Raw genomic sequence first — 18,204 nt, 5'->3', positions numbered from 1 at the left:
GACCAGCAGTCCTGCCCCACCTCACCCAAATGCACCTGATGGTATCAGCAAGGCAATTCAGAATTCAGAGACTGGCACTTTATTTTAAGATCTGACTTTTTTCCCATGATTCTCTACCAGTTCTTCCATGATGGTGTCATCCTCTTCCACAGTGACCAGGACCTTCTTGCCCACCAGGCTAAAGATGTCTTCAGGAGGGTAACCTTTGGGCTCACCCACCTTCACAGTGAGCATGTCCAGTGTCAGAATGCTGCCTTCTGGAATTTTCACTTTGGCCACCACAGACTTGCCCAGCTGTGGATAAAATTTAAGATTCAGTGCCAGCCACACAAATAGCTAGCGCACGTTGTTTTATCCCCAGGATCCCTGATCAGTTTTCTCACACAAGGTACCTGGAAAGCAGGGAATCTGTTTTCCCCTTCGGTGCCTAGAACAACAGCTCACACACAGCAGGGTCTTGGTCAGTGTGGGGTGGACTCAGAGGGGTGGCCTTTACAATAAAGGACTCAGGTTATGTAGCCAAGGAGAGCAAGACCCAAATCCCAGGTAGCTGGGGACAAGGCGTGGCTGAGAGTCTCTGTAAAATGGGAAATAACAGTGCCTCTATCCTGTCATAAGGATTAGTGATGATAATGCCCTTAATCTGCCTGGGACAAAGACTTGGTAAATAAAAATGGTGATTACTTTTGTCATCATTCAGTTCAGTATCACATTTTAAACACATGGAAACAGAGGTCTACGGAGGGCGGGTAAGCTGGCCAAGGTTGCAAGGATCCAAGAGGAGAGAGAACTTGGGATTCCTGGCCCCTGGCCTGCAGCTTGATGGATACAAACTTTACAGCCTCCTCGTTCAGTACAACAGGAATACGGAGGGCTCACAAGACAAGCATGGAACGGAGCCTCTTAGGAAGGGGCAGACAGGCTGGGCGACGAGGGGAATGAAGGAGACCTGAAGCTCAGAACCAGCGTTTCTCAAGGTCTGGTCTATAAATGCTGTTCCACAAAGGATCTAGTATGACCCTGCATCTTCCAGGTGAGGGCCAAGGAACCCATTCTGGAATTTATGTCAGGACAAAAGGTCTGTTAGCAGCTGATTATCAGATATTGCGTCTTGTGGTGTCTCACTGTCTACCCATGGAGCCAAGATGCTCAGAACCAAATTCAGTGCTCAGCTGCTGAAACTCATTCCAGTTTCTGAGCCAGCTTTCTCCTCTCTTCTTCTATAAGGCAGTTAGTTTCTTTTTACTGTTGTTTTAATTTTCCGGTGTATATACATCTTTGAGAGCAGCAAGTAGGCCCCGCTGGAATAAAAGACAGCCCTCCTGGAGTAGGCCTAGTGTGGGATCTTGGCTTCAGCCCAAACAGCCTGCAGCATCAGAGGAGTGCCTGCTCCCCTGGCAGCCCTGACTCAGAGGCTGAGCCAGGTGTAGGCCATGGCTTCCAGGAAGGCCCGATGGCCCCTGCGCCAGGCAGAGTGTGCTGGCCTCCCCACGTCCACTCTGTCTGAAGGTTAATGCTGCACCGCTAGCTCGAAGGGCTCCCAAGGGAATGTATGCACCATCCCCCAGCAAGCCCGTGAGAACCCTTGCCCCATACTTCCAGTGTCTCCCCGTGCTTAGGGATCACAGCCCTCTTCCCCCTGCCTCATGGAACTCCTCCCCCTGAACATGCCTCTAGGATTACCTACAACATGGGACCCCAGACTCGACCTCTCCACATGCCTCATGAGGCCCCAGACACCACCGGGGTCTTGAGCGCTGGGGCCACAGGCTTCAGAGACTTAATGGAAAACCATAATATGATGCCAGGGAACCAGAGGAACAGCTAAAGTTCCTTCAATAAGTTCCTCCTGCTGCTAACATGAACTCCAAAAACCTCAGGGGCTCACAGCAACATCCCTGTATCACCCCACCGTTCTGGGCTCAGGTAGGGCTGGTTCCCACTACCTCTCAGGTAAGCCCACATAGCTCCTCTCAACACTGGCACCCGGCAGGCCAGGAGAACCCACCTTCTCGTTGCAGGCCATCTCACAGGGCAGCAGCTGCTTGGTCGGGGAGCCCAGTGCCCTCTCCACGAGGCGCACGGATCGCACAAGCTCGGCCAGCTCTCCAGGCTCCAGCGAGGCCGAGTGGTCACTCCCCTTCCAGGTCTTGTCCAAAGTTATGTGACGCTCCAAGACCTTGGCCCCCAGAGCCACTGCAGCCACAGATATCGCTATGCCAGTTTCATGCCCAGAATACCCTATGGGGATGTCAGGAAAGAGCTTCTGGTATTCCTTTAAAGTAGAAAAAGGAAAAGAAAGTTAAATAGTGTATTGCTTTCCACATACAATCCAGAGTCAGGCTGATGGATCTGAGGCCCCATTCAGCCACTCACCATCTGTGAAGCTCCAGGAAGTCTCTGAGGCTCTCGGAGCCTCTCCTTCTGGGGATGACGGTAGCTGGTGGGAGCTGCTGTGAGCGCATGGAGGGCACTCAGCACACTGTGAAGGCTCAAAACTAATGGCTGCTCTTATCAGGAACACATCTGAAGAATGTGTCACACTGCACAAACCACCAGGAATGACTCCAGAACTATAACCAAATGCCTAAACTCACTCAGAAAGCACCTGTCCCATTTAATTAGACTGAGCTGCTGAAAGCAAACGTGCTAGATGCCCAAAGATCACCATCAATAATACAAACAGCCCAATCTCAATCCTTCGGTAGAAATGTTAAATAATTAATTAATTGGTTATCTATAATTCACTGGATGCAACAAAAGACATGCTAAGTCGAGTGAGCCTTGTCAGGGAGGGTGACCAGAAAGCTTAAGTACAGCAGAAAGACCCAGATGGGAGTTAATAAAAGATTAGGATGGCTGAGTGGCAAAGGCCTCAGAAACCAGGCTTAAGGGTGTGTGATGGACAAGGAAGTGCAGGTTGTAGGTCAGAGTACTCACCCTGCCATGATGGGGTGGGCTGGGCTGGTAGGGGTAGGGGGCAGGCTGGCAGTTTAATTCTGATCATGCCCTGCTCTCAGGATAAAGGATGTCCACGCCAGGGAGGTGAGGGGGGCACGGAGGAAGGGAAACAGAACCACACTTCACAGAGGAAGAAAACTGAGGAAAATATTTGGCATCATACACACTAAATTGTCAGTTATGGTAATCTCTGTGGGATGGGATTATAGAGGATGTTCACTTTCTATATACGTCAGGGCTGAGTTTTTTTTCTTAAATCATGTTTTAATTTTTAAAATAATATGATTTAGAGATGAGCTAAGAATGGAGAAAAGACTACAAAACTGGGAGGGACTAAAACTTTAGTTAAAAGGACAGCCGTGTCATTTCAAAAACAGATTACTTTTTTAAAAGTTAAATATGAAAGACTCTAGAAAAATGTATAAGAGCTTACATAATCAGGGGGAGAAAACCTCAGAATGTCAAATACTGTACTGAAAGAATCAGAGAGCTGGTAAATAACAGAACAGGAAAAAACAGAAGTTTCAGGAAGGTCTCCTACAATTCAATATGAAGAAAAAAGAATATTTGCACACCAACATTCATATCCGCATTATTCACAATAGCCAAAAGGTGGAACCATCCCAGATGTCCATCAACAGATGAACGGATAAACCATAAGTGGTATACACATACAATGAAATATTATTCAGCCTTAAAAAGTAATGAGATGCCAATACATGCTACAATATGGATGAGCCTTGAAGACATTATGCTAAGTGAAAGCAGATGGACACAGGCAAATACTGTATGATTCCATTTATTTGAGGAACCTAGAATAGTCATGTTCATAGAGACAGAAAATAAAATGACAGCTGCTAGGGGCTGGCAGGGTGCGGGGATGGCAGTTAGTGTTAATGAGCATAGAATATGATGTGACTCTGAGATGAGAAAAAGTTCTTGAGATGGACATAGCAATGGTAGCACAACAGTGTGAACATACTTAGTGCCACTGAACTAGACACCAAAAAATGGTTAAGATGGCAAATTTTATGTACATTTTACAAAAACAAATCCACAACTCATTAAGAAAAGATTAAAGCCAACAATTCACAGAAAAGGGACCCCTAATGGTCAATACACACAGGTAAAGAAAACGTATATAGATAATTACAAAGACTCCACCTTAAAACGACAAAAAAATTTAAAAAAAACCCTGAAAGATTCCACCTTAAATTTTATAATGAGAGAAATTAAGATTGGTGTTAAGAAAAATTTAATTTATAATCTTTAGAATGTATCTGACTGCTTAACTCCATAGTTGGTTCTAATTTGATTCTGAAACAGTAAGACTATCAAGTGTAAGTCGCTCAGTCACATCCGACTCTTTGCAACCCCATGGACTATACAGTCCATGGAATTCTCCAGGCCAGAACACGGGAAGGATGTCCCAATTACAAAGCATGTCAAGACTGGTTAAAATTTTGGCTGCATCTTTCCCACAGCCAATGACCCAGTCAGGCAAGGGCCCTCCCTTGTGCTCACCGAGATGATACGCAGGTTGACGTCCTCAGGCTGGAGCGGGTAGGCACTGGTGCACTGGAGGAAGCAGAAGTTGGGGTTGAGGGGCTTCACAATCTGATAGACTTGCTTCATGGTATCCATGGACTGCATCCCACTAGAGATCACCATTGGGCGGCCTGAAGGACCCAACACCAGTACCATCATCACTTTATTTTCAGGGGTTCTGACTCCCCCTTAAGCACACCCCTGATGTTGGTCTCATCGTTCAAACAACTCACACACAGTAGGGGAACACAGGTGAGGTTGGTGGGTTTCTGTCCTCAACCACAGGAAACATAGACTCCCTTTACCCCACGACATTATTGTGCAGCAAAGGGAACCAAATGAAGAGGAATCTGACACTCTTTAGAGAAAGACGAGCATCTCATTGTATTAAGAGGTAGGTGAGCATGCCCCAGATTCAAGAGGGTGAGGCCCTGAGCTGCCAAGTCCTACCTGTGTGGTCGCAGATTCTTGGCCATAAAGTAAGTAGAAAGCATCATCATCACATGACCTGCTTCAGTCCCAGTACTGACATGAGGACCGTATGTGATCACTCATGTTGTCGAACCACTGTGCAAGCTCTCATCCAAGCAGAGGCTGGATGTTCTAATATACCTCAAGAGCACTTCTCAAAGTCAGCGCTGCCTCTAAGGAGTTTCATTTATACTGTCATATCCTTCATTTTATATAAATATTTTATTAGAAATTAGAAATAATTTTCATTTAAAAATTCTTATGAGGACTTCCCTAGTGGTCCAGGGCTTAAGATTTCACTGTGGCTCAGAGGGTAAAACGTCTGCCTGCAATGCAGGAGACCTGGGTTCGATCCCTGGGTCAGGAAGATCCCCTGGAGAAGGAAATGGCAACCCACTCCAGTACTCTTGCCTGGAAAATCCCATGGACAGAGAAGCCTGGTAGACTACAGTCCATGGGATCACAAAGAGTCGGACACAACTGAGTGACCACTTTCACTATGCAGGGGGTATGGGTTCAATCCCTGGTCACGGAGGTAAGATCCCACATGCTTCATGGCCCAAAAACTGAAACATAAAAAAGAAACAATACTGCAACAAATTCAATAAAGACTTAAAAAATGGTCCACATCAAAAACAGAAATTTTTAAAAATTCTTATAAAAACTGTATATCTTTAATTTCTTTCAAGTCAGCACATGAAAAAGTGGGAGTATATGCTGATTGGAAGATCTGTCTTCAGGAGACTCCTTTAGTGGGTTATTACCAATGGTGTAAAAACACAAAAAGTCTGACTCAGATTGTATGACGAAAATTAAACACTCACCTTTTTTGGCTGTCTTTTCCAGATACGGGAAATTGTTGGTGTCCCCAGATCCAACTTTGAAAAAGGGAACATTCAGTTCATGCAGAAACTCAACTGCCATCTACAAAAATCAAAGGGGGAGCTCACATTCACCACGGTTCAAAATCACCATCCTCAAGACAGGTGAGGAGCCACCTACAAACAGAAACACCCCTTCTCTTGCCCAGCAACTTGAAAGCAGACACAGATTCATTATCAGTCATTTCATTCCTTCACTCATATCCACCCATCCATTTGTCCAACAAACACTGCGCCCTGGCGCACACTATGAGAATCTGGAAAAGAATCAGACCCCTGGCCAGACCTTCCTTCCCCAGGGGCCTGGGGCCCGGTGAACAAACAAGAAAGGGTCATGACCTAATCTTGACTCAGACAAGTAGGCACTGAGAAAGTGCGTGTCCCTCAAAGGCCTTATCCTTGCCTCAGGACCAAACAGCCAGGAAAAGGGCCATTTCAATCCTTGCCAAAAGTAGAAGAAATGAAGTGTTTCATGGCCCAGCCCTGACACACTGATCCACAGCTGGCAGGGCCCATCAAACCCAAGCCCTTTCAGACCTCAAATTATGCTGCCAAGAGAGAAAAACCAATCTGTTTGAGGCTACCCCTCTAGGGCACTTCACCATCCTTATCTGGGATTCATCAATAACCCTCAGGAAGTTGGCAAATGTCAGCAAATGCCTGCTGAAGGAATTAGTGGACCACAAGTTTTAAGAGTAAAATATCAATTTGCTGTACAATTACCAAAACTTCCCAAATTACTTTTCATTACTATTTTTTTTTTTTAATTGAAGTTGAAAATCAGAAATAGGGAGAGTCAATGCCTTGGAATATTTCCCAGTATCTAAGTTCCATCTATCTTAAAATGCTGGCCAAGTCTCAGAAGTAAGTTTGGAAGTTAGCTAGGACAGTGCTTCTCACACTTCAGTACAGGCACACGAACCTGCCCTGGATCTTGGACGAATGAAATGCAAGTTCTGATTCTGCTGATCTAGAGTGGGGCCTGAGAATCTGCATTTCTTGTAAGCGCCTCAGTAATACCACTGTTACTGCTCTGTGAAACATACTTAGATTAGCAAGGAGCAAGGTTACTGGCATGGAAATCCAAAGGGTTCGGGGGTGGTAAGGAACAGTATGAGGTCATTCTGCAAGCCGGTTCTTTATTTTTTTACTTCTTTTCTTTTTTTGGCCTTACCATGCAGCACTTGGGATCTTAGTTCCCAAGCAAGGGATTGAATCAAACTGGTGCTCCCTACATTGGAAGTGATGAGTCTTAACCACTGGACCACCAGGGAAGTTCTTGCCAGCAGGTTCTTTGAATCAAACCAGTACTGCCTGAGCTTTCTTCCATCTTCCCAACAGATATGAGCTGCTCTAATCACTGGCCTCACTCAGAGAATCATTTTCCTCTAATAAGTAGGGGTTAGAGGAGAAGGCAATGGCAAGCCACTCCAGTACTCTTGCCTAGAAAATTCCCTGGATGGAGGAGCCTGGTAGGCTGCAGTCCTTGGGGTCGCTGAGGGTCGGACACGACTGAGCAACTTCACTTTCACTTTTCACTTTCACACATTGGAGAAGGAAATGGCAACCCACTCCAGTGTTCTTGCCTGGAGAATCCCAGGGACGGGGGAGCCTGGTGGGCTTCCGTCTATGGGGTCACACAGAGTCGGACACGACTGAAGTGACTTAGCAGCAGCAGCAGAGCTGCTGGAGGGACATACAGTGACTAACCAGCCAGTGAACAAGCCAAAGGCAGATGGCACTCTCCTCAGTCAAGGAGACACCTTTCAGGATGGCCAAAGCACCACTCACCTCCAAGGTGCTAAGCCGCTGCCTCCTTCTCCTCCCCTCTGCTTTATGTCTTCCTTGTCTCTCTCTTCCCTTCCACAGTTTTCTATGTCATTCTCTCCCGTGTATGTGCCTCTCATACTATTAACCAGCCCTAAGATGAAACTGAAAAGCATTTGTTTTAAACATATTTATTGAATAAAGTCTAGTGTCCCACCCTCCCCACTCTATCTGGCAGATGAAGAGAGTGTTTTCCATTTTAAGAGGGAAAATCCTATGCAAAATTTCGTCTCTAATGCTCCACTTTGTGAGAGCATGGCTCATGATCAGAGTCCCCAGGGACATAAAGAGATGGATGAGCCCAATCAGGAGAGGCGCAGGGCATGTAGGGGCAAGGAGGGGCCAAATGTAGGAAAAATGCTTTGCAAAAGCTTACCTATGCTGATTGTAAAATCTGAATAAAGTGAAGTCACTCAGTCGTGTCTCTTTGTAACCCCATGGACTGTAGCCTGCCAGGCTCCTCTGTCCATGGGATTTTCCAGGCAAAAATACTGGAGTGGATTGCCATTTCCTTCTCCAGGAAAATATGCATGGAGCTCTACAATTTTCAAGCATGCAAAGAGGTAAATTCCTGTTGGCAGAGAAAGGGGCAGCTGGTTTCTTACAGCCTTCCTAGGGAGCCAGCCCCACCTAGTGGCCACTTAGAAAACTGCCATTTTGGATTAATCTCTTCTGCAAAGGGTGCCAGTTTCAGTAGTTATCTGGAAGATGCTAGCCTTCATCCTGAGGCAGTATTATTGGGCCCAGGTCCCATCAGGCTGGGTCAGCGCCAGTGGCTGCCTTTCTCTGTGGACTTCCTGGCTTCCTCTGTCTATGCTGCTTTCAGTCCCCCTTCCATCTACGGGATATCGATATAATGCAGCCAGGTAGCCTCATAACTTCTCTCCTCTGCCCCACATCACAAAGGCTTTCTGAACCTGTCTGAAAGGAACTCAATTGAGTATGACCCTCGCTAGGCATCCAACTGGGTTAAACACAGAGCAAAGGATCCTACCAGCAAACTGGTTTGGGTGAAACACTGCATTGGAAGACCTCACCTTGGAGGGTCCTAGTGAATACACTCCTCTAGCTATTTTACTCCTAGTGTTTCCCACACATATTCAGCACAGAACCCTTGTTTATTTGGGGAGGGGACTTTGACTCTAAACTAATGAATTAGTGAGGAACCCCCTTTCCACAATGTATCCCATGAGAAATTTGGGAGCCTGCTGATCTAAGGGGTAACAGAAAAGACAACAGTGGAGATGGGGTTTTTCTAAAGTTGCTTCCACTCCCCTTGATTTCCGGATCTATGACAATGAGCTGGGAGAACAGGTGCCGGAGGGCTTGCCCAGGCTGAGGAAAGGAGGCGGGTGGGGGGAAGCCTGGAGCCAAAAAGGCCTGGCCTGCCCTTAGCCCAGTCAGAGTACACCACAACACAGGCAGGGGGTGCCCTGGAGCAGCGGTGTTGGAGGAACGAGGGCAGGCACTGTGGAGGCAGGCACGAGGAGGGAAGGGTGGCTCTGCTGGAATGGGTCCTCCAAGGGCCACCTCTACGTCATGGCTCCCATTTGCTTTCTCAACAAAACTCTCCATTTCGTCCAAAGGCACTCTGCTCATTTCAGTCGAGTTCCACAGGCCTCTGGGCAGCTTCTGACCAGGTGCCCTGGTATTTTCTTGGTCTTCATAAAGTTCCACCATGCCATAACCTTTCCTCAGCACACAAAGAATGCCCTAGGACAGCACTCAGAGTGGAGAAACCTGGCACTCAGTACAGGCCTACTGTCCATGAGGAAGTCAGGCTGGGTAAATTCTCAGAGCTACTTGCTAGACAAACACGGAACAAGGGACCAACCCACCGCAAATAGCTGGGTAGACAGGACTTGCTGGTTCAGCAAAAAGGGACCTGGCGGGCAAAGCAAATGGCACTCTTGCAAAGGCTCTTAAGAATGCTGCAATGGGAAGCCCTTGCACAGCAAGGAAGAGTAGCCCCTGCTTTCCGCAACTAGAGAAAGCCCGTGCACATCAACAAAGACCCAGCACAGCAAAAATAAATAAATCTAAAAAAAAAAGAATATATTTCTCCTCGCTGCCTGTGCCTTGGTCTGTCAGGACACCAGCGGGGAGCAAACGGCATTCCTAAGACAGAGAAGACTCCCTGCCCCGTTAAGTGTGAAGCAGAGAAAAGGATTCTAAGCAACAGAACAGCTGTCAGTCAGTGGGTACAAATCCTGCAAGCCCCCAGGTTCATCTCACCAAGTCCTCACTGCAGCTGTGGGGTGGGCATCTTGACTACCTCATTTTCACAGATGGACACCTGTGGCTCAAAGAGGTGATGTGACCAGCCCAAGCTCACAGAGCAAGTGTCAGTGTCAGCACCTGAACTCAGAGTGTGGCTGCAGAGCTCAAATTTACACACCACACTGCTTCCTGGGAAACCAAGAGGCAGCCCCAGCCACCGACACCCAGACTCCTCTCCTTCCCCTGTCTGCTCCTGACTCTTAACCTCAAAGCCACCTGGCAGCAAAAGACCTAAAGAAGTGACTTCCTGAGCTGCGGCTGCCCAGCTGCAAGCAGAGGCCAGGCATTCCCTTCAGAGCACATATCCGGGAGCTCAGGTGTCTGGAAACAGCCTGAACAGGAAAGTCCTCATTCCAGGTCCAAGTCACCTTAGTGACCCTGCCAGATTCTATGCTGATTTGGGACAAAAGAGCAGGGAGAGCCTTTGGATGGCAGCCTCTTCACATGTGAAAGGAAATGGAGGACCCAGAGTGGGGAAGCGACTCGAAAAGCTCACATGGAGATGAACTCAGCAGAGCAGGGCAAGGACCTGGATTTCCTGACCCTCAGCCGGGGCTGCTTCCTCAACTGTAACTAATGTCGCTGAGCACTGGCTGTGTGCTGCGCCTTCTGTGGGTGATCACACTTAATCCCCACGACAGCCCTGCGAGATGAGTTCAGCTGAAGACACGGAAGCACAAAGAAGGTAAATAACTTCCACCTGGACTTACCAGGATTGAGAGGCAAAAACCTCACACATTGCGGGTGGAAAGTAAAATGGTGCAGCCACTTTCAAAAAGTCTGGCAGTTCCTCAAAAAAGTTAAACACTGAGTTACCATAAATATATATATATATATATATATACCCAAAGGACCACATACTGTCTGATTCTTTTTATATACAATGTCCAGAAAAGGCAAATCTATAGAGAGAGACAGCAGATTAGAAGTTGCCTAGGGCTGGGAGAATTGAAGGAATTGAGGAATGACTGCTAACGGGTATAGGGCTTCCTTTTGGGGTGATCAAAATGTTCTAAAATTAATTGAGTGAATTGTATGATGTGTCAATAAAGCTGTTATTAAAAAATATATCCCTGGTAGTCTAGTGATTAGAATTTGGTGCTGTCACTGCCTTGGCCCGGGTCAGTCCCTGGTGGGAAATGAGATCCTGCAAGCCACATGATGAGGCCAAAAAAGAGAAAAAATCTGTCCCCTTGTCCTGGGGGCAACGTGGGTCCAAGACTCTCCAGCCACCAACATGGAGAGTGGTGAAGAACAGGGGGAAGCCCAAAGGCTCTGCTGAGCTCTGGGAAGCTGTACATGCCTGGACCAGCACCTGGGTGGCTGCTGGGGGACCCTGGAAAGGTGTCAGATCTGCCTTCAAGACCCATTTCCCAACTGTGCAACATTGCATAGACTTTCTAGCCCCTGCAGCCTCCATTTCTTCATCTGTAAAATGGGACATAGCAGGGATAAAATATGTTACTGTAAGTGAAGATGTTTCATAAACTATAACATCAAATTCAGATGTGGGAAATTATGATTATTAGAAGAACAACTAGATCTGAAGAATGTCATGCTTATGAATGCTGTCAATTAAAGAATGAATCTGGGCTACGGAACTGATGCCTGGACTTGTCAAGTTTCCCAGACATCTAGGTTCTCTGCTTCCCCTCCTTTTTTAAGGAGCCTGGCAGGTTACAGTCCATGGGATCGCGAAGAGTCCAACACGACTGAGCGACTTCACTTTCATTTTTCACTTTCATGCATTGGAGAAGGAAATGGCAAACCACTCCAGTGTTCTTGCCTGGAGAATCCCAGGGACGGCAGAGCCTGGTGGGCTGCCGTCTATGGGGTTGCACAGAGTCGGACACAACTGAAGCGACTTAGCAGCAGCAGCAACGGTCTAGACTAGAGTGATGCTTCTTTTGACTTAATTTACAGACACAGCTTAGGGTTGAAACAGTAACACAAGAGGTCAAAGGCCTACAGAAGGAACTAGAATCTCTTCAAATACCCTAGCTGACTAAAAGAATCACAAGCCAAGAGCCTTAAAAATGTTAAGTTTCATCTACTGATCCATCCCCTCTGTTATCCTAAGGAGACTCAAAACACAGAAAGATGATCATCTCAGCATCATTTAAAAGCACAAAAAGCTGAAAGTAACCTCATGTTCAAACATAAAGAAATGGTCACATATATTACAAATTCTCAAAAGAAATACTATACCACCATTAATAACTTTCAGCAAAAATATGGAGAGTTACATGTCAATTATAGCTCAATAAAGCTGAGAAAGAAAACCAGGATATGGGTAAAAGTTGTGGTATAATACTAACTGGAAAAAGCAAACACCAGAACTAAACGTTCACAAATATAACAACCAGGTAATAAAATATGAATATAAAACAAGTACAGGAGGAAACATGTACAAAGAGCTGCCATGTAGAGATTATGAGTCAGTTTTTCTCCTTTTCTTCCTGTTTTCTAAACTTTCTGTGACATTATTTTTATAATTAAATTTTTTTATATTTGAAAGAAGAGCCCACAAAGGAGTCTTCAGGCAGGTCACAGAGCAGATGGAACCTGAGACCTGGCACCAGCTGGACTCTTCCAGGATGTGGGCATGGCTGTCCTGGGAGCCACTCCCTTCTGGAAGATGCAGTGTCGCCCCACCCAGATCACCCACAGCCACTCGGCAACAGGAGGACTCCTGTTAGGACTGCAGTTTCCTGATTCTGAGTCTAGGCCACTTTCCACTGGGAGCAAACGGGCCCAATGGGATCTAGCAGGGGCTTGAGGGACTCTGGTTTTCCAGGGCGGTTGCCCCCTATTCCCAGAGACAGCCTGTTTTGAAAACCATAGTTCTCTTTCCTCCAAATCTCACTGGGCCTCCAATCCCCCCAGCCTCCTGTTTAGTTGTACATTTACCTGGTCAACATGATGGGGAACTCTAGCTCAGAAAACACAAAACAGAGTAAAGCGAGCAAGGCCTGCAACTGGCTTGAAGTCAAAGACACCAGGCCACCTGTTGTCCCCTGCTGCTGCTAAGTCACTTCAGTCGTGTCCGACTCTGTGTGACCCCATAGATGGAAGCCCACCAGGCTCCCCCGTCCCTGGGATTCTCCAGGCAAGAACACTGGAGTGGGTTGCCATTTCCTTCTCCATGTTGTCCCTTAGGTCTGCTAAAATGGCAGAGGGCTCACCTCATCCATTCCAGAAGCAGTGAAGAAGATGCCAACCTCCTCGGCATACTTCTGCAGCTCCTTGTACTGGGCATGGCTGAACTCCAGATGGCGTTTGTGTTCCCCGTATGTCTTCCCCCAGGAATGCTTCGAGGTGTATGGCCTCTCCAAGGCTTTCCGATTAAACTTATACTCCAGCTCACTCTTCTGGAACTTGGCACAATCAGCCCCACACTCCTGCAACACATATTAGGGTTCCTTTAATTTTTGGTCACGGGCTCTCAGAGAGAAGAGAAATGTTGGGGAACTATTAAACCATTATCTTTAAAAACCACAGCAAGGGGACTTCCCTGCTGGTCCAGTGGCTAAGACTCCATGCTCCAGATGCAGGGAGCCAGGGTTCAATCCCCAGTCAGGGAACTAGATCCCACATACTGCAACTAAAGATTCCACATACCTCTAAAAGATCCTGCATGCCACAACTAAGACCGCTCACTCTCTCACTCAGGCTCAGCAACTAAGATCTGATGCAGCCAAACAAATAAGTAAATAAACAAATATTTAACAAACAAATGCCAACATCGAATGACAGAGTTCTTAAGAACTCCCAAAGAAGAGAAACAGAAGCAAGGAAGTCTCAAAAGAAGAAGAGGCTGGGGATAGGGGTTCCCCTCTGTTTTTCCCTCTTAAAATTTAAAAAAAATAAAAAAGCGAGGGGGACTTTGCTTTACATTATAATATTAAAAATAATTAACCAAACAGTCAAGATGTTAAGTTGTATAACTCAGCAGAGGATATGAGCACTGGACCAGAATTTAGGGGGAAAAGAATCTGCCTTAACTCTGACTCTCCTGGATAAGTCACTCCCTATCTCCGGCCTCAGCTTCTCTATCTGTACAAATGGCCGTGTGGAAAAGCTCCAAGGCCTGTAACTTTCTGAGGAGCCCCTGATGGGGGTGGCTGTTAGCTGTTTTGCACGTGTGGTTTCTGTATGGCATCTTGTTTGAACAAGAGGTTCTGGGGCAACGGCAAGCAAAAAAATTTAGAAATGCCCCAGCTTTATTGAACAGAAGCTATAATATAAAAGCTGGATTGTCTGACTATAAAAGCTATAATTTTATTGCCAGTCAGCCTCCAAGGTCTCAAAATTGTTTTTTTAAAACCACTCAGTAGAAAGATTAAGGAAAACTCTCTCAAGTCTCAGCTCACTGACACTGCTAGAGACACACAGGTCTTCATGTTGCTGGAAACCTGGGCTCCAGAAATGTCTGTGCTGAGAGTGTCACTTTCACTCCTGGAAAAGTCACAAAACGGCACGGTCAGAACTTGATGCTAGAAAGACGTTCAAAGAACATTAGACCTGAAAGTGACCCTGGACGACAGAGTCCTCATTGTCGAGATTAAGATCCCAAGGCCTAGAGGGACCTGACCAAAACTGTGTGGAGACTCTCTGGCAGAGGTGGCCAGAGGGTTTTCCTGCAGGCTGCATGACATGGTCTTCATAGCGCAATGCTTTCCTCCTTTGCTTCTCTAGTCTGCCTCAAGAAGTGGACTTATGCTCAAGAGGTTACAAAGCTTGTCTCCATCTAGGCAAACCTTCCCTTTACAGTAAGTAGTAAAGTGGAGTAAAACAGCAGAAAGTACTAATGATAAGAGATCAGATAAAGTTCTACCACATCCCACATGACAGCAGTTGTACTGGGAGGACAGAAAGTTCCTCCCCTTATTTTCTCTGCTTCTTTCCTAAATGAGATACATATCTGTATCTGTTCAATGCTATGGTCAACTTTAGGTTCAGAATACACAATCACTATCCCTGTTTTACCCTACTGCTGGTGGTTTCTTTGTTCAAACTTTTATTGCTTCTCTACTGGCAAAAAAGCAAACTGCCAAATAAATCAAGGTGTAACACACCCTTTGCATCAAATTTGAAAGTTAGGTGGTACATTTAAGGCACTTGACCCAGTAAGCATTAAAAAATGTTAGCAATTGTTACTCTTTAAAAGCATATATTACTTGTTAGATTTCACCCATAAGTGATAACATACAGTATTTGTTTTTCTCTGACTTATTTCACTAAGCATAATACACTCCAGGTCCATTCACATCGTTGTAAATGACAGAATTTCACTCTTTTATGGCTGAATAATATTCCATTGTGCATATATACTATATCCATTCGTTTGTTGATGGACACTTCGGTTTCTGACTCACAGATCTAGAGAACAAACAAATGGATACCAGTGGGGAGAGGGAAGGAGTGATGGGCAAGAAGGGTGTGGAACTGAGAAGTACAATCTACTATGTATAAAATAAATGAGCAACAGGGATATACTGTACAGCACAGGAAATATAACTATTATTTTGCAATAACTTTAAATGGAGGAGTATAATCTATAAAAATATTGAATCACTATGTTGTATACCTGAAACTAATATTATTGCAAATCAATTATACTTCAATGAAAAAATAAATGAAATTTTAAAATAAAAGTATTCTTTTTTTTGGCCACATGGCACCCAGGATCTTAGTTTTTCAACCAGGGATCAAATCCACATCCCCTACAGTAGAAGCAGAGTCTTAACCACTGAACTGCCAGTGAAGTCCCAAAATAAAATATCTTTATGATTCTGTTCTGTTCAGTTCCATCGCTCAGTCGTGTCCGACTCTTTGCGACCCCGTGGACTGTAGCCTACCAGGCTTCTCCGTCCATGGGATTCTCCAGGCAAGAATACTGGAGTGGGTTACCGTTTCCTTCTCCAGGGGATCTTCCCGACCCAGGGATCGAACCCGGGTCTCCCGCATTGGAGGCAGATGCTTTAACCTCTGAGCCATAAAAGCAGAGTTAGTCCTGAAAGAGTAAAAGAAAACCTAATTATGAATGACAGAACAGCACTGGCTGAAGGGAAGTGAAAGGAAAAAAAGATTTAGTGAACTACCTCTAAACCAAGGAATCACAATGCAGATCTTATGCTGGTTTACAATGAAGAATGTGACAGGTCCCCCCTTCAGAGCACTCACAGTCTAACAGAGAGAGTTTAAACAGACAGTGACAATGCAATGCCATTGGAAAAATTACAGGAACCCAAATCTGAAAGGAGGAGTTGGAGAAAGCATCCAAGAGAAGAGGGAGCATGAGCATTCATTAACATCATATCACTAAGAGCTAACATGTATTGAGTCCTATTTGCCAAGTACTGTAGTAAGAGCTTTACATCTTTATTTTATTCTCAAAATTCTATGAAGTAATTACAAGGAATGGCAGATGAGAGAGACAACAGCAACTTTCAGGAACTTCCTGGAAGTAATTAACTGTCGCAGAAAATGTCAGAGATTTAAAAAATGATAGGCTGGAAGAGGTCAGGTCATTAAAGTCTTGAAGACTTTATTAAAGGGTTTCGACTCTACAGTGGCAGTGCATAGCCACTGAAGGCTCATCAAATCTGTGTTTCAGAAAGATCATTCTGCCACCAGAAAGGGGCGAGAGATGTCGGTTGGGGGCAACTGTAGTAATGCAAACAAATCAAGAGGGTGGCAAAGGGATGAAGAACAGGATTAGAGACATTTGGAACTGGACCTGGAGAGCTGGACGCCAGGCCGGATGCAGGGCACCGAGAGGCAGAGCGAGGATGATTCGGGCTCTGCGCAGCCCCGCCCCACCCCTGCCCAGGCCGCTCTTCCTCCAGGCCCTTCCCTACCCCGCCCCCCGCCCCCGGGCTATTGCCCGAGTTGTCTAGACTGTCCCCTCACCTTCGCCATGCGGATCATGCGCTTGGCCACGTCCAGATCGCCCTGGTGGTTCTGGCCGATCTCGGCAATGATAAAACATGGGTGCTGCCCGCCCACCCAGCGCCCAGGACACAGTTCCAGCTCCAGCGGCATGGTTGCGGCTCACGTTTCCCTGGGGCACCACCAGACAGGATCCCGCCACCTCCTTGGTGGGTTAGGTCCGCAGCCCAGCGGGACCCACACACCGGCCCCGCCACGTCAGTCCTTGGCCGCCGGGCAGCCAATCCCCAAGCACGGCCTCGCTCCCGGCAGCCAATCAGATTAGAGGGCGGAGCCACCCTCCAGGAGAGTGGAGCGGCGGAAAGAGGAAGTCCAGCAGACTTCCCTGGAGCTTGGAGTGTGGCTCACAGCCGCGAGCGTAACCTCTGACGGTCGTAGGGTGCGTGCATCGGTGAGCAAACATTCCCCAAAGGAGGCTGAAGGCTGGCTGCCTTGGGCGAAATGCGCCCTACGGTGTAATGGAAAGAATGAATTCTGGAGTTACAGAGCTGGTTCGAGCCCACCCCCTCTCTTGATCATGAATACCTTACACTTTCTGAGCTTTATTTTCCTTTATCTCTGAACTGGAAAAATTATAGACTCTACATCATAAGGTTTGTGAGATAGCGTATAGATCACCCTGATCACAGTACTTGGCCTGTAAGCTTTCGATAAGTGGTTGCTGGTCCTATTATATGAGATGCAACAAGTTCAAAAAGTTCACTGACTTGTCCACAAGCATCCAGAAAGCCGCGGTGGAGCTGGGACTAGGACCCTGGATTGCCTTCCAGCCGAGGGCTCTTGCAATACCCTATCAGTTCAGTCGCTCATTCGTGTCCGACTCTTTGCAACCCCATGAATCGCAGCACGCCAGGCCTCCCTGTCCATCACCAACTCTGGAGTCTACCCAAACTCATGTCCATCGAGTGATGCCATCCAGTCATCTCATCCTCTGTCGTCCCCTTCTCCTCCTGCCCCCAATCCCTCCCAACATCAGGGTCTTTTCCAATGAGTCAACTCCGCATGAGGTGGCCAAAATATTGGAGTTTCAGCTTCAGCATCAGTCCTTCCAATGAACACCCAGGGTTGATCTCCTTTAGGATGGACTGGTTGGATCTCCTTGCAGTCCAAGAGACTCTCAAGAGTCTTCTCCAACACCACAGTTCAAAAGGATCAATTCTTCGGCGATCAGCTTTCTTCACAGTCCAACTCTCACATCCATACATGACCACGGGAAAAACCATAGCCTTGACTAGATGGACCTTTGTTGGCAAAGTGATGTCTCTGCTTTTTAATATGCTGT

General features: G+C 46.5%; 1 protein-coding gene across 2 annotated transcripts; it reads right to left on the bottom strand.

The window, feature by feature from the left end:
• Nucleotides 1-56: 56 nt before the first annotated feature.
• On the bottom strand, nucleotides 57-17,124 carry NANS (N-acetylneuraminate synthase). Of its 2 annotated transcripts, XM_088838001.1 has the most exons (7): nucleotides 16,884-16,919; nucleotides 15,882-15,984; nucleotides 13,154-13,369; nucleotides 5,805-5,904; nucleotides 4,486-4,640; nucleotides 2,009-2,275; nucleotides 57-294 (listed from the first exon to the last, which is right to left on the bottom strand). In XM_088838001.1, exons 2-7 carry the CDS (start codon nucleotides 15,966-15,968, stop codon nucleotides 85-87), a joined length of 1,035 nt encoding a protein of 344 aa, XP_088694127.1. In that variant the 5' UTR covers nucleotides 15,969-15,984; nucleotides 16,884-16,919; the 3' UTR covers nucleotides 57-84. The 2 variants fall into 2 exon arrangements, with proteins under 2 accessions (XP_088694127.1, XP_055283093.2); XM_055427118.2 differs by lacking the exon at nucleotides 15,882-15,984 and having other exon boundaries at nucleotides 16,884-17,124.
• Between the last annotated feature and the right edge of the window lie 1,080 nt (nucleotides 17,125-18,204).

The sequence above is a fragment of the Moschus berezovskii genome, chromosome 7 (assembly GCF_049115385.1).
Source record: "Moschus berezovskii isolate FMDL1 chromosome 7, NW_MosBer_1.0, whole genome shotgun sequence".
In the NCBI taxonomy this organism is placed as follows: domain Eukaryota; kingdom Metazoa; phylum Chordata; class Mammalia; order Artiodactyla; family Moschidae; genus Moschus; species Moschus berezovskii.
Note: the sequence above shows the minus strand (reverse complement) of the source record. Positions and strands in the feature narration are given on the sequence as shown.